The sequence below is a fragment of the Cyclopterus lumpus genome, chromosome 15, assembly GCF_009769545.1.
Source record: "Cyclopterus lumpus isolate fCycLum1 chromosome 15, fCycLum1.pri, whole genome shotgun sequence".
In the NCBI taxonomy this organism is placed as follows: Eukaryota; Metazoa; Chordata; class Actinopteri; order Perciformes; family Cyclopteridae; genus Cyclopterus; species Cyclopterus lumpus.
Genome location: NC_046980.1, coordinates 8,632,665 through 8,657,261, shown reverse-complemented (window position 1 = coordinate 8,657,261; position 24,597 = coordinate 8,632,665). Strand labels below are relative to the sequence as shown.

Sequence of the window (24,597 nt, the reverse complement as noted above, 5' to 3'; positions counted from 1 at the left end):
AATTGACCCATTTGTAATGTTTATGAAACAAATGTATCGTTAAAGTGCCCACATTTAAAAACATTTAAAACTAGTCTTCTCTAAAATTAGCCTTTACTGAATAAGCGGTAAGAATACTAAACCAATCACACAAATGAGGTCATGTGTTTCAGAGCGTGGAATGGGAATCTGTGGGAGTCACATTCCTCAGGAAAATATGACCTAATGTCTTAAAATATCTTCACGCACAGAATCACATTATACAACATTTATAGATCTGGAAATATGGACCATTGCCTTAGTTTCTCAGGGTATAACATTCCTCATTGTCATTCACAGATAACACTCATTTATAGGTTATCAAAAGTTAGAATGTAGTTAATTAAGTTTATTTATAATAGTTAGAAATCCCGGGTTTCGGGTACAAATCCTTTATTTTTGTAAGTCAAAGTGTACACTGAATTTAACCATCCAGAAGAGCTATTTACAACTATGTGAGAAACAACGTTGTTATGAAGAAGAGCTTGACCCAGGCCAGCAAAGGCTGACCCAAAAAAATAAATAAATTAACTTCCTGTGCTAATACCCGTCTCTACTCTTCCTCTTTATCCTCTCATTTTGTTGATGCATTTCATTCCGTGTTCAACAGAAAGGCTTCAGCCCCCTGCACGTGGCTGCGAAGTACGGCAAGATGGAGGTGGCCAGTCTCCTCCTCCAGAAGAGAGCCTCGCCGGATGCTGCTGGAAAGGTGAGATGTCTTTAAAAAGAGGAGAGGTCTCGTGCACGACATGCAGTTACTCTTATGGGTGTACAAATGTATTTCTGCTGGGAAAACTCATGGTGCCAGGTCTCAAAAGGGAGAGACCTGGCACAGAAAAGTCTCCACATATTAGGCAGGAGATAAAAAAAACTCCCACATAGAGCAGATGAATTAACAGTATAAGCTCTAACTTTCTATATCATCGTTACAACCAAGATCAGAGTTTTCAAATCATCCATAAATAATTATGTGACCATAAAAGAGAAGTCCCTGGAAAACATCCATTTGTATTATTAGTAACTGCATGTAAAAGATAACAGATTACATAACAGAGAACAGAACGTGTACATATGCAGCTGTTGAGTTATCCTGAAGCTTTGTAATGATTTGAGAATTAAACAGTCAACTTTTCTGGTGAGACCAGGCGAACAAATCCAGAAAGATCAGGAAGTCCTTCTGATACTGTGACTATTAGCATCCTGCAAGTCTTTCTGCCGCCTGCCCTTATCCAACCCGTCTCTAAGAGAATAAGCAGAACCCTTTTTTTGTTTTATTTTCCAAGCTACAGCGAGACACGGGGTCGGAGGTGGGGGAAGTTTTGTGGAGGAGTGGCAGGTTTAGGACAACACAGCCAACAGATGCTTGTCCTGTTGCAAACACCTTCAGGGTAGATTTGCTTATATTCCCAGGATGATGCGCTCACACATATTGACGCATTACTCAGCATAGGCCTGCTGCGCTGATTATAGTGTTAGCTAGGTATGTGTGTGTGTGTGTGTGTGTCTGTGCCAACATCTGAGAGCGTTTAACATAATGGCAGTCAGGTATGATAATGAAGCTCCCACAATGCCTCTTGGTGGTGTCGTGCTAAAATCAGCCCCATTGTAAAACTGAGTCCAAACACAAAAGCCAAATTAGGCCTTTATTGCAGTTAGAATTGCTCACATTTTCTTTAGAGATGAGAAGAAAGACAATTACTTAATTGGTCTCCTCACATTTTGACTCAAAATGTTACACAGGTCTCCCTCCCATGTCTCCAGGAGGGTTGAAACAACACATCGCAGCAGCTCATGAGATTATCAGGATACATACTGCTCACTTTTTCTGAGTTTAATAACGATTGGATGTTTCAGTAATTCAGTAAGCGTCCTGAGATGGAAGTAGATTTTTGTTGTGGATGCAATACTTTGGGTGTGGCTTAGGAGTGCACATACTCATACATCGTATTTTAGTGTCTTAAAACATGTCATGAGGAGATCTTTCAACTAAATCATAACAACAACATACTGCTACTGCTGTTGTAAGCACTATAATACTGCTTCTCCCACTGGCCTACTGCTAAAATATGAATGACTAATTATTGCATCATCGCTGACCAATGAAAATCATCTATCTCCAATTTAGGTTTTCGTTTTTTGATTATACAATAAAAGTCTTACTGAATGTGTGAAGAAGAACAAAACGTTTCGTAAAGCCTTTTGTGACTCCGGAAGGTGTTTCAAAGTCCGATAAATTTGCCTCAGGCGATGTCACTGTCACTTGAGTCAGCATTGGTTGGGTCTGAAGACTAGAATTTGGAAAATTTAAAAAAAATCTTTGTGGTGTGGAGTTAGAAAGAAGTGAGCTGACCAGACTTCTGTCGCCCTCTCTTCATCTTGGCTACATTAGCCTTTACTAGCATGACAAATATTGAATCTCTAACCACTGTTAAGTTTGCATGTGGGTAATGTAGACATTTTCAAAAAGAAGAATGATGGGAATAAAAAAGATGATATCTCTGATTTCTGCTGCATCAGTTTGTGTTTTGGTCCAGCGTTAGTCCGACAGCGTTTAAACGAGTGATGCTTTGAAATATTTCTTATGTGTTGAGAAAATGATCCTACTAAAGCTAAATACACGGTTAAAAAAAGATATTGGATCAAAGGTGGCAAATTGGGCATACATTTCATAAGATAGTGAAGACATGCTCCCCCTAGCTGCTGCTTTCAGATTACAGCATGAAGTTGCTGCTCTAAAACTGTCTCCTGCACTAACCTTCTTTCATCATTTTGTTGTCCATCTCCCTTCATATCTTTACATTTTGTGGTTTGGTGCTTTCATTTTACTTATCAGCGTGTGCTTGGGTTCTAACCTGGTGATGTGTTGCATGCCTGTGTGGTGTGTGTGCGTGTGCGTGTGTTTAGAGTGGGCTAACTCCACTGCATGTAGCCGCTCACTACGATAATCAGAGAGTGGCGCTGCTGCTGCTGGATCAGGGAGCTTCCCCACACGCTGCCGCCAAGGTATCCACACAAACACACATCAACACACACGACAATGAATTCAACTGGCTTTATTAAGCTCCGCAAAGCCTTTAAAATCACTCAACTAGCCAGGATTTACACACACGCATATTGTGCTTGGTGGTTTTTGCTGGATGCTTTATTTTCCTATATCTCATAAAACACAACTGAAGAGCGCAAGTGAAACGAACTGGTCATGTGTTATACATGTCGTAAATGAATCCATAGTCGGTCTCAACTTCAAACCACTCTTCTGTGAAGTCGGTTCCAGAGCTGGAAACGTTATGTATTACCAAATCAAAAATAAAAAAGTTACTGCTCTTGTTGAAATGTCTGACAGACACAAACACACATGGTTGGTGATCATAGGGTCAAGTTGTGCCTCGTACTCCTGCTCGGCTTTGGCAGTCTGTCCAAACCACAGAACAAGTATGAGCAGAATGGCAGAGCTGCCAACCGAAATGTGCAGGAAATGCCTGATTTTTGGCTCGACTGTCAACTGCAAGAGGCGACAAAAGCTTGTAAAGCTAATTTATCCTTGCTTTCTGTCTGCTGCTCTTTCTCTCTCTCTCTCTCTCTCTCTTAATCTGTATATTTTTCTTTTTATTCCTTCCTCCCTCCCACGCTCTTAGTCATTACTTTCTCCCTCTATAAATTGTGTTTAATTCGGCTTTGTGCTAAAGTTGGTGTGCTCGGTCTAATTTGAGGGCTTTCGGAAAGGGATCAATCCTTTGTTCACTCAAATGCGAGGAGTGCATGATCACAGACGTGTAGCAGAAGCATTACGCATGCGTCATATCTGTACTTAAGACAGGATGAGCTGATGTTGTGAAATTGACTCGTGAAATAAGTCTGGCTATAAACAGTCTAAGAAATGAGGACAGTTTGGAAGTAACGTGTGAATTCAGCTGACAGCGATGACCTTAATAATAAATATATGTGACACTTCCCTTTTCCCACACTCACCTCTCAGCCTTTTACTCTCTTTTAAGCTAAAATCATTCCACCCCACTGTGGACCTCAAGGCTGCCCAGAGTTGAATAAAGCTCACCTGTAGCTCACATTACCACCAGTGAAGTTCCTAGCAGGAAAATTCTATTAAACGCCCTCTTATGTTTAATGACAGTGTCACAGTTCCTCTCCATGGTAACCAAAGTGAGGCATGTCAGAACAGCTGCTCCACTGTCGGTTCATCTTGGGTTTGTGTATGAGGTCTAAGACGTTTATTCACAAAGTGGTAGTTCGCCCACTCATTTTTAAAATGTAAAATGTAAATGTCACTTCAACCTTCATGATTGTATATTTAAAGTCCATTATTTATTTAAATCGATCGACAGCTGAAACCATTATGTGAAATGTCATCACATAACTGTAGATTTGGCGTCATGGGTAAATGCATATGTTGAGATTGATGCCGCTTTATTACTTATGTGGTTGCAGTAATGTAGAACTTTTTTGTCTTGGTTCAGAATTATGTTCCTCGATGCAGAAGAAATTCTGTTGATTATCTGTCCTGTGTTTATTTCAAATGTGTTATATGTTTTTCCTGCAACCTTGTCTATAATGTATGAACTTAATATTTGTTTTAATTTAGAATGGAATTAAATTAAATTATCCCTGTTTTAAGCACCACTGAGCATAACACACCACCATAGTACCATATTGTAGATAAATGAATCCATTAAAGTAGAAGAAGAGTTCAATCCAGCCTCCTAACCCCTGCATCTCTTGGACCTGCCTCAGAATGGCTACACGCCGCTCCACATCGCTGCCAAGAAGAACCAACATTGGACATCGGGACCACACTGCTGGAGTACGGCGCCGACACCAACGCAGTGACGCGGCAAGGCATCAGCCCCATTCACCTTCGCAGCACAGGAGGCAGCGTGGACCTGGTGTCCCTGCTGCTCACCAAGAACGCTAACGTCAACATGGTGCAATAAGGTGAAATCCGTGACAAGAGCTACAGCGTGTGACCAGCTACCAGACAATCATCCTAGATACCAACCCTTGCTGTTATCACCTCAATCACCATTATTTAGAATCTAGATGTCGACCATTGGTTTCCAGCATTGTGTTTACTGAGAAAGATAGCATGTTTCCGTCTCATGTGCTCCCACCATAACACATTTATGTGTGTATTCACACGTGTTTCTATCCTCATACACAGAGCGGACTTACACCACTCCACTTTGCAGCACAGGAAGACAAGGTCAATGTGGCAGAAGTCCTTCTCAACCACGGCGCTGATGTCGACCCACAAACAAAGGTAAAGCTTTGCCATCTCACAAACACACACAGATACAGGTCTTGAATCACTTTTTACAGTTGGGGTTTGATGCATAACCTTTTTTATTTACACACATCATTGACTATATGATTGTCTTTGTGTTTTTCTCTCTATTTAAAGTGGATTTTCCTGTATAGTTTTAGTCTAGTCATGGCATCAGAAAAATACTGTTGCACACAAACAGACACACACATACACAGACACACACACACACACACACACACACTTGTCTGCAATCATCTCAGGTATAGATAAATAAGGATTGATTACCTGAGAGGAAGGTGTTCATGTCTTTAGGAGGGTACACACTGCAGCACAAACACACATGCACATGAGCACGTACATGCTCCTATATTCAGTCACACTCTGTCAGTTACATTCACATACACACACAACACACACACACAGTCACTCACACACACACAGGCCCCATAGCAAGCTGCTCATGTTCACTGGGACAAACAAAAAGGTTGGACTTACACAAGGTTATGTAGTGTGTGTGTATTTGTGCTGACAGGACACTTGTTTACAGCAAATAGGTTATTCACTCACTTATCTCGAGTCATTAGCATTATGCACTGTACCCATAATTCAACGAGAACATGACATATGCAGTTTTGAAGTTGCATTTACAATCGAAGATGGCATGCTCAAATGATTGCACTTTCTGACTGATTGCCACCAGTCAGCATGCGTACCTGTATCTTCCTTCCCTTTCCATCTCTCGCCCGTTCACGTCCGTGTCTCTTCCTCATGCAGATGGGTTACACTCCGCTGCACGTGGCTTGTCACTATGGCAACGCAAAGATGGCAAACTTCCTGCTGCAGAACCATGCCAGCGCCAATGGCAAAACCAAGGTAGAAAAGCACATGTTCGCCCACCTACACACACATACACACACACACACACACACACAAGCACGGTCTTATGTTACTGTTTTTGTGTAGCTCTTCTTTCACATTCAGATTTCATACAATTTGAGTATTTCTTCTCTTTCTTTCCCTGACTGTGTTTGTGTGTCTCTGTCTAGAATGGGTACACTCCTCTCCACCAAGCGGCTCAGCAGGGCCACACCCACATCATTAACCTGCTGCTTCAGCGCGGGGCCCTGGCTAACGAGCTCACCGTGGTTAGCGCACAAACACACACAACACTCCACCAGAGCTGATGAAATACTGAATGCTCTTTTGTGTTTTTCTGTGCGCCTCGTGTGAATAACTTCTTTGTTGCTCTCTCATTGGTCAGAATGGGAACACTGCCCTATCAATCGCCCGTCGCCTGGGATACATCTCTGTGGTGGACACTCTGAGGCCTGTGACAGATGAAACCTGACCACCATGGTGAGAATCTTGTCTCTTGGCATCTCATATGATTCAATGCACACAAGCTCTATCACATCACCATTGGTGTATTTTTCTATAACTTGGAAGCAGGTTGAATACAAGAGCTACAGATACAACACATGTATGTGACACTGAGGTTTTTAGCATTGTTTAAAAGTTGTTCTTGAGGTTTTTCTGTACCCAGGCAAAAGGAGATGGAAGAAAAACATTTCAAAAGTGAGAATTCAGCATCCTCAGTTATGTGTGTTTTAGCAAATCGACGAATCTCATACTTTGCAAACATTTACTCATTCAAACTTATTAAAGTAGTAGACGTTTTTAATTAATTACCCACTTTTCAGGCAGCATTCAGGATTTGTATTCCTTTCTCAACTGTATTAAAATCAACTGGAAACTATCATTAGAAAAGTTGTCAATCTCAGCAACCACCCAAAAAGCGGTTTGCAATCGGGAGTTACAAGGCAAAAAGAAACTACAATTGGACAATGTCGTGATTAAAAACCTTCCGATATTCTTTAGGAAATGGTCTTGAGGAATTTGTCGCTCTTGGACTAAAACAGCCAGCGAGTAAGTCACGCTATGTCACATGCATGAAGTTGTCCTGGTTAAGAGAGAGAGAGAGGGCTTAGATTGGAGCTTAAGGTTTCTCCTCAAATAGCTCAGGTAACTAAAAGCGATCTGACCCAAACACGTGTCTGAGAGAAAGGGGGGAGGGAGAAGGTGGGAGAGAAAGAGAAGTTGAAGGATGACAGCGAGGTGACTGGAGGGAGGGAGTGAGTGTGTGTGTGGGGGGGGGAGAGACGGACAAAGAGGTCAATGAGGACAAGGAGGATCCTGCACAATCAGCTGCAAAGTGTATAAGTCATAACTGCACAGTGAAATAACTTAGAGATCAAGGTTGATTCCCTCCCTCTGTGGGATGGATCTATTATTCTCTGTGCAGGCCTCTGCTGTTGTTTTATTGTGTCTGTTGAACCTACATATGCAGGCTGGTCAGTTATGTGAAGCAAATTGACCTTCAAACAAGCGGTATTAATATTTCTTCCTGTGAGAGAGACCACGGCTAAGATTTAGTTTAATGTCCATATTAAGAAACATATGTGAAGGTCACACTTTAGTTGGAATGTAAATTAACTTGTCACGAACTGACTACAGTTGTCTCAAAAAGATTACAAGTATAAATAGGGAACTCAAATGATCATGTGGTATATCATATTCTTTTTAAAATGTACTACATCATTGTAACTCATATTTATTTTGTCCGGAACAGGTTTCAAGTTTCTGGGGTTTGTCCAGAAAAGAAGAAAACAATTGTTATTTTGGCAAAACTCAATGGTTCAGTTATCCATCTTTTTTCCACATTTACAGAGTACATCAGAAAAACACAAAATCAATGTCCCAGAGACCATGAATGAGTTCCTCGACATTGTCCGACGATGAAGGTATGTTGAAAGAAAGCTCAAATCACTGCTTCATTCTGCCATGTTTCACACATTTAGTACTCAAATTACATTAATTGATACTTGCAACGGTTTGCTGTGACTTCATGATTTGATTTCCAATAAAGTTATATCAATACACTGCATGATTTCCATACACTTGTCACTGTGTGCTCTGTGATGCCATCTTCATTAACATGTGCATGTTCCACTGTATGTGTATTTAAATCACACAATGTCTTTTACAGATGTTATTATAAGGTATTTGTCACCTTTGGCCTCCATTGTTCTGTTGTTTGCTCGTTTTGCTTGAACATAACACACTGCAGATGAACTCACCTGTCTCTTTGAACAGCTAACCGTCCAGCCTCTGCCTGTACTACTCTTCAGCTTTACTGTTTATTTTCAAGAGAAAGCAAATCAGAATAACTCAACCAACAGCCAGAGCACACATACACTGTCACTAAGGCTCTGGTCATATGTTTTAGTTGGGGGGGGGTGATACCGCTAGAATCAACAAGTTACATACACAGACATATCAGGTGGAGGAGGACGAGTTAGCTGTAGCTGCATGATGGAGATCCTCATTGGCAGATCTGGGATTCGATGTGTTATCACTACCACGCAGGAATTATAAATAAAGAGTATCCACAGCCTCATAGACTGTTTATACTGTGTGCATAATTCATCAGCATTGTGGTGGTGCAGCACAGACTTGATATTCACTTTGACCAATAGAAAGCAGCACAAGACCGGCTACAGTTATGCTATGTGTGTAGCTGTGTGTGTGTGTGTGTGTGTGTGCGAGAGAGAGAAAGGGAGTTAGGAAGTAAAGAGTGTCCACATATGTTTAATTCTAAAGCCAATCCAATTAAGCTGTAGTTGTGAGGGACACTCTTTGTGTTGTGTGTGTGTGTGTGTGTGTGTGTGTGTGTGTGTGTGTGGTGTGTGTGTGTGTGTGTGTGTGTGTGTGTGTGTGTGTGTGTGGTGTGTGTGTGTGTGTGTGTGTGTGTGTGTGTGTGTGTGTGTGGCCTGCCTGCCTGTGCAATCACGTGCTCATGTCGTGCTTTCTATAGACTTCTACCGATGGCTACTAATTGTACCATCTTTAGAGAGCAACTTAACTCCTTGCTGTGCTCTTCTGTCTGTCAAGTGTTGAGTATCCTCTTGTTGGTGTTGTGTCTACTGAAGGTCTTTAACTGCCAAACACCTCTTGCATGCATGTTCTAAATGTACGCATTGTTGAGCAAGTTGTAGTCCTTGTGTGCAACATGTAGAAGGAAGAGAAATGTTGCTTGAATTGCAACACGATGGTGGTTATTTCGTCATTATTTTAGCACCACTTCTATTTTGACATGCAGCCAGACTCCCACCATAGAGGGAGAAAAGGCAGGAGGAGTGTGAGAGTTCTCCTCTCCGTCACTGTCTCCTCTGCGGAGGTTCCCAAGCATTTGGTCAGCTGACTCCGCTCTCCACAGAGCCGTACACACCGCCAGTGCGGCCCCTGCTGACGCTCTTCAGCCGGAGTTGGTTGTGCTGCTGAGACGTTCTCTCTTTAAATCCCAGGAGATGAGCTGTGTGAGCCGCCAGCAGGAGAGTTAACCCCGGTGTGGCCGCCAATGGCTTTGACTTCTACTCTCTCTGCCCAGCAATGTGCACTTTTTAGAACTTAAAAGAGCTTCTTTTTTTTTGCGGAGAAAGAGCGGCAGAGATGTGCGCACCCGCAGCTGACGCGCAACTTGGTCTGAGTGGAGTTGTTAAGTGCGTGGGGTGAAGAGAGGGCACCGTTTTCCATCAGAGCGCTGAATGGACTACTTGATAGTCCTCACCTGTCGCTGGATTTACTTTTCATCCCGGGGACATTTAACGGAGCTTTAGACAAATAGAAAACACGCAGGAGATATCAGAAGAGTTGTGATTAATAATGGCTGCATTGAACAAAGGTAAGTCGTTACAGCATTAGAGGAAGTTTCAATGGCTGTCTTTGGTGTTTTGAAGGCTGCGATGTAAAAAAAAAAAAAAGAAAAGAAAAAGGGGGAAGAAAGATATACTCACACACACAGAGGATCGACCGAGAGACAGAAAGTGGAGTGTCATTGACAACCAAATAAATGTGAAATGAGTCATTATTATTATTTTATTTTTGATGTTATGGGTGGTGAAGGTTGACGGCAATCCCCTCAGCCGTTTACTTGCTACCGATATGTATTTTTAGGTTTGTACTGCTTTGCTAAAGAGTGAGGTTTGATGCGGTGACGTTGTAACATGCAGATGATAGCCAACAATAGGAGGGGTGTGTGTGTGAGTTTGTGTGTGGATGTGTGTGTGCGCGCGTGTGTGAGTGTGCGCGCGCGCGTGCGTGTGTGGAGGCGTCGAGGTGTGGGGTAACTGAGCCTGAATGGGATGGTGATACATTACAGCACCGGGAACCAATTGTTTTCCAGTTCTGTGAAGTCAGACAGAAACAGCTAGAAAAACACCGGAAGTTAGGTCATCAGCCAACTATCAGAATAAAAGTACAACAGAAGCCGAAATAATTAGAGCTATGCAACCTGTCTTGATTTCTAAATCCGTAATATTATGTTAGTTTTCTTTCTGCTTTGTTCTTGAGTTTATATCAAAGGTTTCGCATGATAAAAGTGGTAACACTACATTTGCAGATATAACAATGTCGCCTTTATTTCACTGGAAACATATTTCAGCTTGTCTTTACTCTCATTTATATTGATTGATTGATACAGCATTGTCTTCAGAATAATTTAGGGTAATTCTGGGATTAGGGCATTAAGAAGATAAAGTGTATGCAGAGGCAATTCTGCATAACTCTTGAATGCATTGACCATAAATGATATTGATTAAATTTTAGATTTATTTCAAAGCATTTGTCCACACAGAGTGCATATTACTTTTCTATTAGTCTATTGTCCTGTTGTAGACAGTAGAAGTTGGTCGCTTGTGTAATAATAAGACCCAATTGAAGCACATAAATGAACAACTTAAACGTGTAATATTCCGTTAGCAGCAGGCGTTCATTTAAATGTGTTAGGCGATGTTTGACAACCTGCAAATCTTTCCCCCCGACGGTTTTATTTTGAAATGTTAGACCGGAAACGGCTACTAGTATTGTCATCGAGCTTGCCACTGGTGCTGGTGTCTGATCGGAGTGCGGCAGTATTGAATGCAGGGGGAGGGGCTGCGGTGAAGGAGCACAGTGTTGCAGGCAGGACAGACCTGGACATGAGGGAGAAGGGGAAACACAGTAGCCGCTCCGCCGGCTTCATTGACCGGCGTGTCATCGTCCACCGGTCCGCCGATCGAGGTGCGCTGCGGTTCTGCCCTCTGCGCTTATTCTCTGTTTATTGTGCTCATGCTTGTGGTCGCTGTTAAACCCTCTGCGCTGCGCCTTCTGAGTGCTGCGAAAAGAGCTGCGTTTGGTTTTACAGGAGAGCTCCATATTTACCGCAAAGTGGCTTTGCTGCTGCCTCTGATGGCGTTTTTCTCTAAAATGATTTCTGCCTCACCTATAAAACAGTCAAGCATCGTCGATGCTCAGTGTTAAAGCTTCATGTTGTTGTCTTTATTGTTGTTGTTGTTGTTGTTGTTGTTGTTATTGTTGTTGTGTCACAGTCAAATGAATAGGTAAAGTTGCAGTGGGCTATGCAGTTGCAGTGAGGTGTGTTGGGTTAAACAACAGAGTGCTTGAGATAAATGAACCGAGGCCTCCTCTAAGTACTATGATCAAATAAGTGCGAGACTGATGTCAGCAGTGAGGGCTTGTTTTTCTTCTTGAGGTGCCGCATCACCTCTTTTTGCTCGGATTTTATAAAAAAAATCAAGTTATCAGGGGGATTTCATAATATCATCCCCCATACCAGGTGAGGATGCATTGACCGGGGACACGGACAAATACCTGCGGCCTCAGGACCTCAAAGAGCTGGGGGATGACTCTCTCCCCCAGGAGGGGTACATGGGTTTCAGCATAGGAGCCCGCTCAGCCAGGTAAGCACCTGTCATTTATATTATGAATATCACTGATGTTCTCTGGCGCAGTGCCGATAGCTATTTGGTCCACCTTGTCCTTAGAATATTGTGGCCAGGTTATGTTATGTTTATATATATATATATATATATATATATATATATATATATATATATATATATATATATATATATATGATATCGATGGTGTGGTTGTTCACCCTACGCATCAGATATGGTGAAACAAAGCATGTAATCTACAGCCCCTCCAACACACACAAACAGAAACTCGGGCACACAAAAACAGAATAATGGAAATCGCTGGAGAAAGCAGCTGGAAAGTTGCCATCCAATGATTCAACCTGACAAAATGATTCAGCGTTTTGTCTGGCCTCATTCAAGCCCAGGCAAAGATTACACATGGCCCATAGTCTCACACAAGAGATAGAAGCAGTATCTTTGAACTGTGAGGCCTCTGATACTCTCCGTGAACAGCTGCTCATCGAGATTCGACACAGGCCCAACTACAGTTTGAGAAAGAGAACAAAGTATGGGGTGGAAAACTGTCGAGTGAAAACACATCAGCGGCACACAGGACGAGTGTAGAGCCCCGGAGTGCATATTTGTATATTGTAGCCACACAGTCAGACGGCAGATGGACTGTGATCGTTAGATTGATAAAAACAACGACACTAACTGTGACAGGAAGCTGCTCACATCAGCGGGTCACAAGAAAACATGGGAAACAGGGAATTAAATGAAGATATTCCATAAACAAACATGTTTGACGAGAAAATGGGTCGTGTACTGGAAAGAGTATTGAATTGAACTGTGTGAATAGTTTTTAAGAGTTCAACCTATTATGCGATTTAAAAGAGGTTTGTGTACACATTTAAGGGCTTGAAGTTTCAGTTATTTGCGCATACTGATACTGTTACTGTTTTTGGGGTATTTAAGGGGAGTATATTTATAAATAATAATATCTCCATAATATCTCCATCCAACAAATTAGAACTACACATACCTAAACTGATCCTTTATGCTGGTGTTTTTGTGTAATTGCATATGAAGTAGAAGAACAGTAAGCTGAAAGTGATTTATTGTTAATGTTGTATTTATTGATCAACGAATTTATGATGCCGAGCAAGTTCTTTCCTCCTCTTTCTGTGTATGACATCGACATTGCATGGTTTGCTTTTTGACTGGGCTGCACACAAACACACACACTCAATAATGAACTAGTCATATATACCACCATGCAAAAGCATCAATGTCGTATGGGGAAAGAAATGAAAGCCACATCATGCTTGAATGTCTTCAAAATGCTTCGCTTTTCACTCTTCTATTTTGTTCTTTTCCTTGTTTTCCTGCACCGTGTCCCTCATTCTAGCCCTAGACTCAGGTAAGAACAGAGTAGTAGTTGGAGAAGTAGTAAGCATCATTAGTTGTGAATGGTGTCCCCCCCCCCCCCCTTTCCCTGTGACCCATGAACCCTGTTCAACCCTACACCCATTAAAACCACAAACCCAACCCATGAGCCATCCATTGTACACTGGCATCATCCAGTGTTGTTTGTAGTCACTGATTTGTCACTTTCTTGCTGTCATGTGTTGTATTTTTGAGATCGTCGCTCCATTTTAGCCGATCGCCATTCACCACATTTTCTAATCTGTCTTGGAAAAAAAACATGTTTTTGATGCAGGTGTGGAAAAGAAGCAATCCTTCTGGAAATGAGAGCATAAATGCCACATGTGTGTTGTTGTTGTTGTTGTTGTTTTTTGCAGACTTTTATTTAGTTTGAGTTGTGTCTAATAATTCTATAACTTTTTGAGGTGGCTTGTTCTTAAGTGGCACTTCATAATGTTGTAGTGCCACTGGGTGTAACTTCCAGGGATCACATTCTTAATAATCCACCCCCTTGTATCCCCTCTATATACATCTAAGTAAGTGAAGAGTTATTCAGGATTAACATGGATGTTAAATCCTGGTTTGCAGAGATGGAAACTTACCGGCCTGAGATTTCTCTGGACGTTTGGTCCAGCATTTAGAAATCATCGACACAGGCATCAAACATACACGGATGCATTTGCGCACAACCCCTCACACGTACGCACAAGGACACAAACGATTGTCCACATAGTTGCCTTCCTTAAAACACAGGTGCGTTGATGTGCACATGGAGGTGCCTGGCAGAACCAAGTCAAGTCATTTGGATGATGGGAAATGTAGTTTACAGCGAGGCAGACAGATTGATCAACAATAAAAGGAATGTAGTGGTGTGGAAAGAGGAGTGAACTGTTGGCTTATAGTAACCATAGAGACGGCAGATATAGAGGAAGAGATGAGGGGACAACGGTGGCATGACACGCAGAAATAAATGACAGACAATAAAGAAGACAACCACGATAATTAGAAGGAAGCACAGAAGGAAACTGAGAAGCTTCAGTGTTTAGGGAGGAGAGGAAGAAGGACAGAATGAGAAAGAGGAGGAAGCTGTGAAGAACAAACGGGGTCCGGCTGGGAGCAGAGGGTGGTGGTGGGGTATCGTAGTGCTGCCATGCCAGCGAGTCCATTCAGGCCGCACAGAGTTGCTTGGTAACTTGGATGTTGGGGTAGGCAGGCCATGCTGAATAAAGGGCTTCTCTCTGTGCTGAATAGTGTGCCCACTCAAACACGCTGAGCTCTGCATTTTTCTTTCCCCCCCCCCCCCCCCGCACTCGCACACAGGACACATCAATACACATGTACAGTATTCAAAACACAGCTCTGTCTGCGTGATTGTAAGCCCCCTCATAGGGCACAAACGCATACAAAAACACTCTCATCATATACGTTGTTTGTATGCCCAGACAAGTACGCGGACTGTAAATGTCTGTGTCCTTATTGTGCGTCGGCTCTTCTTTCTCTGATCCTGTAGCAAAAAAAAAAAAAAAAAAAGCAAAGAACACAAAAAAACCTGAAAGGAGTCTACAGCACCGCATTGAGCACACGTCACCGCACACACAGCCATGAAGCAGACTGCAGCAGGACAGATAGAAAAGACCAGCTTCCCTTTTGTGTTTGTGCTGTTCAGAAACAGGTCTAGGTCAGCTGCTAATCTTAGAATAAAGCAGTCAGTCTTTGAGCTCGAGTCAGATTTAACCGTTTTGAGCCGCCCTAGTTTCTTTTTTACTGTCAGTGCAAGAAACGTGTCGGCGAGCTGCACACACGTACTCTGCCCAAATCTGTCGAATGTCATCATTTAGACACACTTTGCGAGATCTGTGTTCATGACGCACACCAACCACACCTCTGAACAGCCGTCTGTGTTTTCCTTCGGTCTCTTCCTCTTCCCCTCTATCTCTCAATGCAAACAAAGTGACCTCGCTCACATTTCCATCTCTGAACAACCTGCTGCAGTTTCTTATCTTGGTCAAACTGCGGGCTCCACAGCCTCTCTCTCTCTCCCTCTATTATCCACTTCTAACTTTTGGACTCTCTCCGTCCAGTAACTAAAAGAAAAAAGAAAAGCTGGTTCCCTGGAGGTTGCATGTAGTAATGGATTCCTTGCTTTTTGTTTTATGTTGTGTTCCCCTGCCCGTCCCTTGTTGTTGCCTACGGCGCCGGGTTGCGTGGTAACATGTAGCCTCCGCTCCTTCAGTTCGGATAGGTCCAACACACTAAACCGGAGCTCCTTTGCACGGGACAGTATGATGATCGAAGAGATTCTGGCGCCCACGAAGGACACGGTAAGATCAATTTCTTGCCCTTTCCTCCTTCTCTCTGTAGATGTTCACGTTTTCCTTCCTTTGAATCCTCAGCTGTCTTGTTTTTTTTTTTCAAGCTTTAATGTCTCGTCTTCTTCAAATACCCCGGCGGTCTTTCTGTCAGTGGCCTGGTGGGAACAAACACGCTGGGTGGATTCAAATCAGCGTAGCTTTACTCGTCTTGCACAAAGGTCACAACAGAAGCAGCGTTGACGCCCTGCTTTCTTTTGCCAAAGTGCTGAGGGAGAGTGTATCGCACCTTGACGAAGAGTTTATGTGGACCTCAGGGCTTTGGAAGGCCCCTCTCTGCTTCCTCATGGAAAAAACGCAGTGCTCTGCAGCGCTCGTCTCGCCTGTCTTTTGATTGTCAGGAGCAAAAACAGAAAGATTTATCATAAACAATATTAGTGATATAACCAACAAGTTCAATGACATCATTACCCAAGATCTCTAACTATACATGGCCAAAATATGCACTTACATAAGCAAATGTTTGGGACTTCCCAAGAGCTTCCCATTACATTGGTATCGTATATCAAACTGAAAATACACACAGGGTCAAATAGCCTTTCCCTCCATTTACAATTGTTTTTATGTCTGTCCTTTTTTCCCCTTCTTCCTCTGTTTTCACCTCATATCTATCTGCCACTCCTAACCCTCCTCCTCCTCTTGTCTTATCTCTTCTTCCTCGTCTCCTCCCCCCTTTCTGTCTTTGGATCCTCTTCTCCCAGCACCTGGCTGTGACCGGAGACTACAGCTCTGAGTGTCTGCGGCGCTACAGCTGGACTCCGGACACCATGGACCACAGCCACAACACTGTGTCCAGTCCCATTCACTCCGGGTAAGACCAGCTGCACCGTCTCATCCGATCTGTTTACCAGACTGCACACACATACGCTACATTCAAAAGCTGACGCATACACAGCATGCACATTCGCATAACTATCGCAAGAGTCAATATTTAGCGAAAACCTGCAGCACTGATGCAGACATGATGCAGGGCCGTGGGCCTTCTGCAGTGCTGCTATTGTACACGTCACATTACAGCAACAAAAGACACAGTCTATCCTCTGAAAGCGTTCATGTCATACCACAAGTCTAAAGACATGGTCCAGGTGTCACCCTCTCGTTCACTGACATCTATTTCTGTCATCGCAGGAACAAAGAACAGAGTCTGTGTGCGCTCATGTCACAGTGACTCGTGTGTTTCATTTGGATACGATTTTGCTCTCATTCACATACTTTGAATATATGACATCGTAAAATGCCGCTCTGGATGAATGTTGCTGTCTTTGTACAGAACTTAATGCACCATTTGCTCCGAAAGGAAATACTGGGATCTGTCATGTCCAGTTTTGTTTGACTCATTATTGGGCCGTGTCTGTTCGTCTGTCTATGTATTTATTGTTTTGTTCATGGTAATTTGGTTCTCAGTGTGTATTGTGTTCTCTCTTGATTCTCCACCGCTGCAGTTTTTAATCTCCACTTCATCTTCAGTTGTTACGACAGATCCCAACAGTGATTGTGAAACCGTGATACTAAAACTAGGTCCTGGGGGTTTGCCTCCTGCATTGCCTCCATTGTGTTTATTTTGCAGCCTCTCCTCCCCGCTCCCTCAGTATGACTCCAGGTGATGACTGAGTTCGCTGCTCTCACCCACGATGCTGCAGTGACGCCACTCTCACTCCTCCACCTCTGTCTCCCTCTCACCTCGACACTCTCTCTTCCCCTCTCGGGCCTTCTCTCCTCCGCTCTGTGCTCGTCTCATCCGTGTGGTCTGGTGTTTCATTTGCATTGCCTCGATATTAGAAGTGTGTAGTCAACGTGTTTGGGAGTCTTTTCATCGATGTGCCATCTCTCTTCCTCTCACAGCGCACATTGGAAATACATCTTCCTCAAAACTTTACATGTATTTTGCTATTTTCAGCATACAGTGTAGAATATACATAACATAACACTGGTAGTGAACAGAACCGTCACGTTTGGCTTTAGGCTTAAGGGCTGCTCATAAAGAATACATCCTACTCCATCTTCCACCCTCTTTACTTGTGTCAATGGTTATATGGGAATGCCAAAACCTGCTCATTATTTGAAGACACATCACAAAGTAATCAAATCAAAAATCTTGGTGAAACATCTGTGCAGGTGTTTTAATATTTGTTCACCAAACGCTGCTTTAGAGGAACTAAAATGTGGCAACTGTCTCACCTTCAGCCTCAGGAGTGGAAACTAAACATTCTGCAACGTCATTAGCACCCTGTTTAGTTTCAAGATGTGTTTAATGTTATAAATTGAGGCACGTGAAGGTGAGAACTGCCAACTTTCAGAACCCAAAGCATCTTATTTTTTCTCCTTCCTATCGTTCTATTTCTTGCTTTTTCTCTATTTGAGTTATTTCCTCTCTTTTCCTTACTTTGTTTGGGTGTACGGTGATCACAGCATGGGAATCGGCCTCCTCACTTTGTGTCCGTGGTAAAGCTTCCTTCTATCTTTCTGTGTCTTTTCCTCCTCTAACGTTGCTCTTTTTACACCTCGCAGGTTCCTGGTCAGCTTCATGGTTGATGCCCGTGGCGGCTCCATGAGAGGCAGCCGCCACAATGGCATGCGCATCATCATCCCTCCTCGGAAGTGCACGGCGCCCACACGCATCACCTGTCGTCTGGCCAAAAGGCACAAGCTGGCCTACCCCCCGCCCATGGTGGAGGGAGAGGGGCTGGTCAGCCGGCTGGTAGAGGTCGGACCAGCTGGTGCTCAGTTTCTCGGGTAGGACGCTTGGGATTTACATTTTTCCTTTTGTTGATGAGTCTTGAGCAGGCCAGGGGAAAAATCTGAGATATTTCCTGATATCAAATTAGACTCATGAAATGGTTATAGATTGCCAGTGCAGCTAATTAACTAGAAATATCATTAAAACCTCAAAACTGCCCTAAAGTGTGGGGTTTCTTTTACTTATTAAAGTTTTATCATGTTCTATTTTCTCTCTCAGTCCGGTGATTGTGGAGATCCCTCATTTTGGGTCCATGCGGGGGAAAGAGAGGGAGCTGATTGTGTTGAGGAGTGACAATGGTGACACGTGGAAGGAGCACCAGTCTGACGCCAGACCCCAAGACCTCTTTGAGCTGCTTACAGGAATGGATGAAGGTAAAGGAAAGGTTATTCTGTGTGCGTTAACATTTATCAACGACAGTTTGTACAAAGACAGTTCTGTGATGAAGGTGAACTGAACCACTTAGGAACACCTACACTACATAACCCAGGGCTATATGTCAGCTGGTGACCTAGAAAAGCTAACTTTCACTCTGTTTAGCCTATTTATTGTCCTGTTTTGTAGTGACACTGACCAAAATGACATACCTAAATACAAATAGTACCTAACATTAAGATCTATTTATAAAGTCAGACTAGTATTTAGTGTGTTTTTTAGGAAAGAGATGGCAGCCATTAAATGTGGCCTAAAATCACATTCATGCGGGTGACATTTTCTGTCACAGAGTTGGACAGTCCTGCCGAATTGGAGAAGAAGCGCATTTGCCGCATCGTCACCAGCGATTTCCCTCAGTATTTTGCCGTGGTGTCGCGGATCAAGCAGGAGTCTAACCACATGGGTCCTGACGGAGGGCTGCTGTCCAGCAGCACCGTGCCCATGGTCCAGGCCTCGTTCCCACAGGGGGCGCTCACCAAGAGGATCCGTGTTGGCCTCCAGGTACGGCAGGACTCATTAGATCTGCATCTAGCAACTGTTTCATGACTCAGCCTTTTCCTCCCAAATACTGTCCACTGACGCTATTATTTATTTATATGCCTGACCTATTTGTGGTTGAATATTTGATTCCGCCTCACCTGTCTGGGCGCTTCTATTTCATAGAAAGTTCAGGGAAAGTTTGACCAAACAGTTCGCCAACACACTTTTTCCTCTCGTCTTCCTGTGTTTCTGTTTAGGCCCAGCCTGTGCCAGATGACATGGCGAGGGCGGTCCTTGGCAACAGAGCCACCTTCAGCCCCATAGTCACCGTTGAGCCAAGGAGGAGGAAGTTCCACAAGCCGATCACGATGACGATCCCTGTCCCGCCACGATCGGCAGAAGGCCATCCCAGCGGCCACCGGGGCGACGCTGCACCCTGCCTGCGTCTGCTCTGCAGCATCACAGGCAAGTGGACCTGAAGATAACTAGAGCACGACAACACTGCAGCAGTGCCTCTAACCAAAATGCTTCTAGCATTAAGTTATTTAATACAAATACGTTGACACTCATTGTATCCTGAGATGCTAATAAATGTGTTTAGTGACACCAGCCATAGTTGGACATCCATGAAACAGGGTTATTAACTAAGAGTCACTGTGACTTGAATAGCAGTGGGCACATCAGGCTGACTTTTGATGTCAAAAGCCACCGATCGACAGAGGGAAGATGAAGAGCTAAGAAGATAAAAGGATGCATACTTACAAAAGCTCAGGTTGGAAAGGCAGTGAGCTCATCTTTAGGCGCTTGTTTCATGCAGGAGGGACGTCCCCGGCCCAGTGGGAGGACATCACAGGGACCACACCGCTGTCCTTTGTCACCGATTGCGTCTCCTTCACCACGAATGTGTCGGCCAGGTGAGACTCATGCTGGACATACACTGCTATATTTTTTTTTTAAGTTTCCCATGTATTTGATCACTATAAAAAATATTACAACAAAATTTCTGAAGCTGAGTAATTAACACTTAATTGTAGTTCTTGAAATATATAAAATATATACTTTTACCATTTGGATAAATAAAGGACTCGTAAATATGTCATGAAGTGAGGTCTTGCTTTTCTTACTTTTCTTGTAGAGTACATGTTGGTCCTGTTGGTGATCTAGAGATACGACGATTAGGCGTCTAAAAGAAAAATGAATCTGCCACTATTTTGATAATGAAGTCATTTTTCAAGCAAAACAGACACAAATAACTCCAGGTTTAACGGGTCACTGTTTTCTGAAGTTTTAATACACCAAATGATTCATCGAGAAAATGATTGATAGATTAGTCAATAATGAAATTAATAATTAGTTGCAGCCTTCGGCCTACCACTTTTTTCAACTTTTAAATCGCTGCCAGAAGATCATAGTGCCACACCGGGAAGCAAAGAAAAGTTGTCCCAAAATATGCCACAAGACAAAAACTCAGCTCTGGGCAGCAGTTATAGCATGTCATTTATTCCTGATCTTCTAGTTCACTACAGACATAAGGAGAGCAAGTTCCCCACTTGTGTGACTCTTCATGTTATTGGCTACTTTGACCTATTAATTAAATTAATGAAGTTACTTCATTTTGAGTTTTTTGTCCCCCCGATGCTCTCTTCACTGTTTTATTAGTAAAGTTAAATAACCTTTCTCTGTGGCCCTGCATGCTAACACGGTTACACTTACTTACGCAGTCACGTTACCTATTCATCGTTGAGGCTTTCCTCTAAATTGGCCTCAGCAACTGAACTTCTTGTTTATAGTAACCGCTCCTCTTATCTCCTCCGATCTTTCCTCCACAGGTTCTGGCTCGCAGACTGTCACCAGATTCCTGAGACGGTGAGTCTAGCGTCTCAGTTATACCGGGAGCTGATCTGCGTGCCGTACCTGGCCAAGTTTGTGGTGTTCGCCAAGATGAACGACGCCATTGAGGCTCGACTGCGCTGCTTCTGCATGACAGACGACAAAGTGGACAAGACCCTCGAGCAGCAGGAAAACTTTGAGGAAGTGGCCCGGAGCAAAGATATCGAGGTGGGGTCGTGTGTTCATGTGGATGACAAACAAATCGACAGATGAGAAACAAATCATTACATGTTTGTTTTTTTAATGCAATGTATCAATTCCATCAACTGCATGATGGTCTGTAAACTTCTCTAGGTTCTCGAGGGCAAGCCCATCCACGTGGATTGCTATGGCAACCTGTCCCCTCTCACCAAAAGTGGGCAACAGCTGGTTTTTAACTTCTTCTCCTTCAAGGAAAACAGGCTTCCTTTCAACGTGAAGGTATAACATGTATCCCTCCCATATTCCTCTCTCTCTGCTAGCTTACTGCTTTTCTCTCTGATGTCCTTTGTAAATGTGCCTTTACAGATTAAATTATGTCCGATCAGCCGACCTTTATGATGACCGAAATAATGATTTTCTTTTGCAGTAAATGTTCAGAGCTAAATACTCACTAAATTGTGGTCCAAGTCTTTTACATGGAAGGCTATAAATGAGAAATGGAATACATGCTGCTTAAATCTAAATGCTGCGAGACCATTTCCAAATGATGTAATGTTCAGTAGGTTGGGGTGGAAAAAAAATCTGGTCAATTTATGATGAAATCCTTTTTGATGTCCTCTGCAGATCAGAGATATGGGCCAGGAGCCATGTGGCCGCCTCTCCTTCCTGAGAGAGCCAAAATCCATTAAAGGTCTTCCACAGACTGCCATATGCAATTTGAATATCACACTGCCAACCCACAAGAAGGTAGGGTCACCATGTTTGAATAGCTCATCCTTCCAGGCCATATCATATCATCTACATGTAAATGAAATTGAAATACAGAAAGCGATGTTGTCCTGACATCAAGAGGAGCCATTGGTCTAGAAATGACTGCCTGCTGCTTGTGTCTTTTTTATTAGTGTTAAAGCCTGTGCCAGTCATAAGACCCCACAACGTACACATGCAGCCGCACATGCACATCGTGCTTTGTTCTATTGCCTGGCTCACTGTGGGCACATTATGCAAAAAAAGATGACTCTTCTCATTTGTTTGTTTGTTGTGGTATCGATTGATCACAAGAAACTGAACTTATTTTGCTTCTGCTTTTGTTATTTTGCTGTTTATTTTATATTAATCCCATAGATATTTTCTGATGCCTTTTGTTGTTTTTGCTGCTCCATTTTCATTCCCTGAATTTCATTTCCACCTCCCCGCTCATTATAACGTCCCTGCTCTCCATTGTGTCATCTCTCTCCTCTCCTGCAATGCATCTTGGAATACCACAGGATATGGAGTCTGATCCTGATGATGAGGTAAAACAGATTCTTCATCATCACATGGAACTGCTTCTTCTTTGTCGTCCTTTCTGTTGGCTTTACTGCAGATGCTGTAGTAAATATGCGTGTCACAGATATTTGGTCCCTGTAGAGTACCTTGGTGTAGAAGATGCTTCGGACTGCATGTTTTTTGTACACAGCTACGTGATTTCTGAAGTGACCCCATGTAGTGCATGAGTGGAATGGCAGTTGTTTTAACCAGCAAGGATTTATTTGTGTGGAGTGGAGCCAATTTGCTGTGCCACACCTCAGCTTGTTTTCCATCTCTATCCTCCTTTCCATACATGTCCAACAGGAAATCACCATGTCTCCATTCGTACTATTAACTCATAGGAGGTTTCACACAGGACTACGGTACCTTTTGTCAGCTTCAGATGAAACCCGGACTCTTATCATTTAGTCTTAGTCGTTGTTTTGTTGTTTTGGGGGTTTCCCTTCTTCACCCTTGTCCTTGGCTTGTTTGCGACAGAGAAAACTAACTCTCAGCTGCATGTCAAAACATGTATAGGTGACTTCAACCAAAGGGAGATGAGGCTGTTTTTATGTTTGAATACTTACATTATAGTTATTATTACCACATGTAATATATATTACTTCTACATAAATATATTGACTCACCCGCAGGACAGAATGTTGATATTGGACATTCAGAAGGTTATTTAACCTTTTTTATCAACAACAAAAACAATATGTTAACTCTTGTAGATCCCTTTTAAAAAGTGGCTATGCAGTCCTTAGAGGACAGAGATGTCCTTGTTGACTGCCATGAAGTTATATATTAATATTGTTTTCCACTTTCACTGAGTTCAATCTTTAACTAACATTAGTCCTGATTATAACAACCACATATGGATTACTTTTCAGAATTGTAACCCTTTATATTTCAGTTTGTTTACATAATGCCACTGTTTTTTGAGTAATACTGAGAAATAAACCCCATAAGAATTTAATAATTTTCTGTATAATAAGTGCTAGGGATATGTCAAGGATCAGCAACAACATTGATTTTGATAAATGGCATCAAACACTGCAGTGTTATATGATACAGCAGAAGGGAAAACATGAGAAAATGGTTAAATCTGGTGAAAAATAGGAAAGAACTACACTTTTGAAGCCATGACTCTAGATTGAACCACATTTCAATCTGCATTATTATCATTCAGGGTCTGAGTGTCTATATTGTGGCTACACAGTTTATTATAGACTTATTATAGGAGCTGAGGTTGAAGAGATGCCTCATTTCAGTCTTGTTCTGAGTTTGACATATTTCTTTCCAATAAATAATGTTAAGATTTGTAAAAAGTCATAGTTTCAACGCAACATTGATTGTGAGAGGGCCAGATGAAAGATCAACTGCACTGGCATTGAAGGTTACTGTAAATTACGTAATGCAGAATTGTCCAATATAAACTTCCTATCACTGTCTTAATATTGAAATAAAACAATTATTACTATTAGTGAAATTTTAGGAAGGTGTACCGTGTTACAATATTTGATGATCTGAGAAGTGCATTTTCATAATAGGTGAACATTCGTTTTACACACCGTAACTAACTGGAAGCTGGATTTTGCCCATGCTGAGCACTTAATGGCGTGGGCCTTACCGACAAGCACATTTTGTCTTAAGCTATGACATTGAGAAATGCAGTGAGTGAAGAGATGTATTACTCTCCAGAGGAGGCACTATGGTCCACCTGCAGTGTCTCCTTGTGCCAGTACAATCAGCATGTGCTGATTCACTAAAAAT

General features: G+C 42.6%; 1 protein-coding gene across 1 annotated transcript in view; it reads left to right on the top strand.

Moving 5' to 3' along the window:
• Positions 1-24,597, top strand: part of LOC117743631 (ankyrin-3-like) — a 116,441-nt gene that overhangs the window by 71,380 nt on the left and 20,464 nt on the right. The window contains 25 exon segments of the mRNA XM_034551274.1: positions 629-727; positions 2,923-3,021; positions 4,765-4,806; positions 4,809-4,960; positions 5,188-5,290; positions 6,071-6,169; positions 6,343-6,441; positions 6,558-6,633; positions 6,636-6,652; positions 8,024-8,080; positions 8,082-8,097; positions 11,970-12,093; positions 13,463-13,474; positions 15,698-15,842; positions 16,550-16,659; positions 17,416-17,448; positions 18,357-18,581; positions 18,805-18,959; positions 19,310-19,521; positions 19,758-19,965; positions 20,318-20,414; positions 21,330-21,558; positions 21,685-21,810; positions 22,156-22,278; positions 22,800-22,826. Of these exon segments, the coding sequence (XP_034407165.1) occupies positions 629-727; positions 2,923-3,021; positions 4,765-4,806; positions 4,809-4,960; positions 5,188-5,290; positions 6,071-6,169; positions 6,343-6,441; positions 6,558-6,633; positions 6,636-6,652; positions 8,024-8,080; positions 8,082-8,097; positions 11,970-12,093; positions 13,463-13,474; positions 15,698-15,842; positions 16,550-16,659; positions 17,416-17,448; positions 18,357-18,581; positions 18,805-18,959; positions 19,310-19,521; positions 19,758-19,965; positions 20,318-20,414; positions 21,330-21,558; positions 21,685-21,810; positions 22,156-22,278; positions 22,800-22,826 (2,685 nt within the window).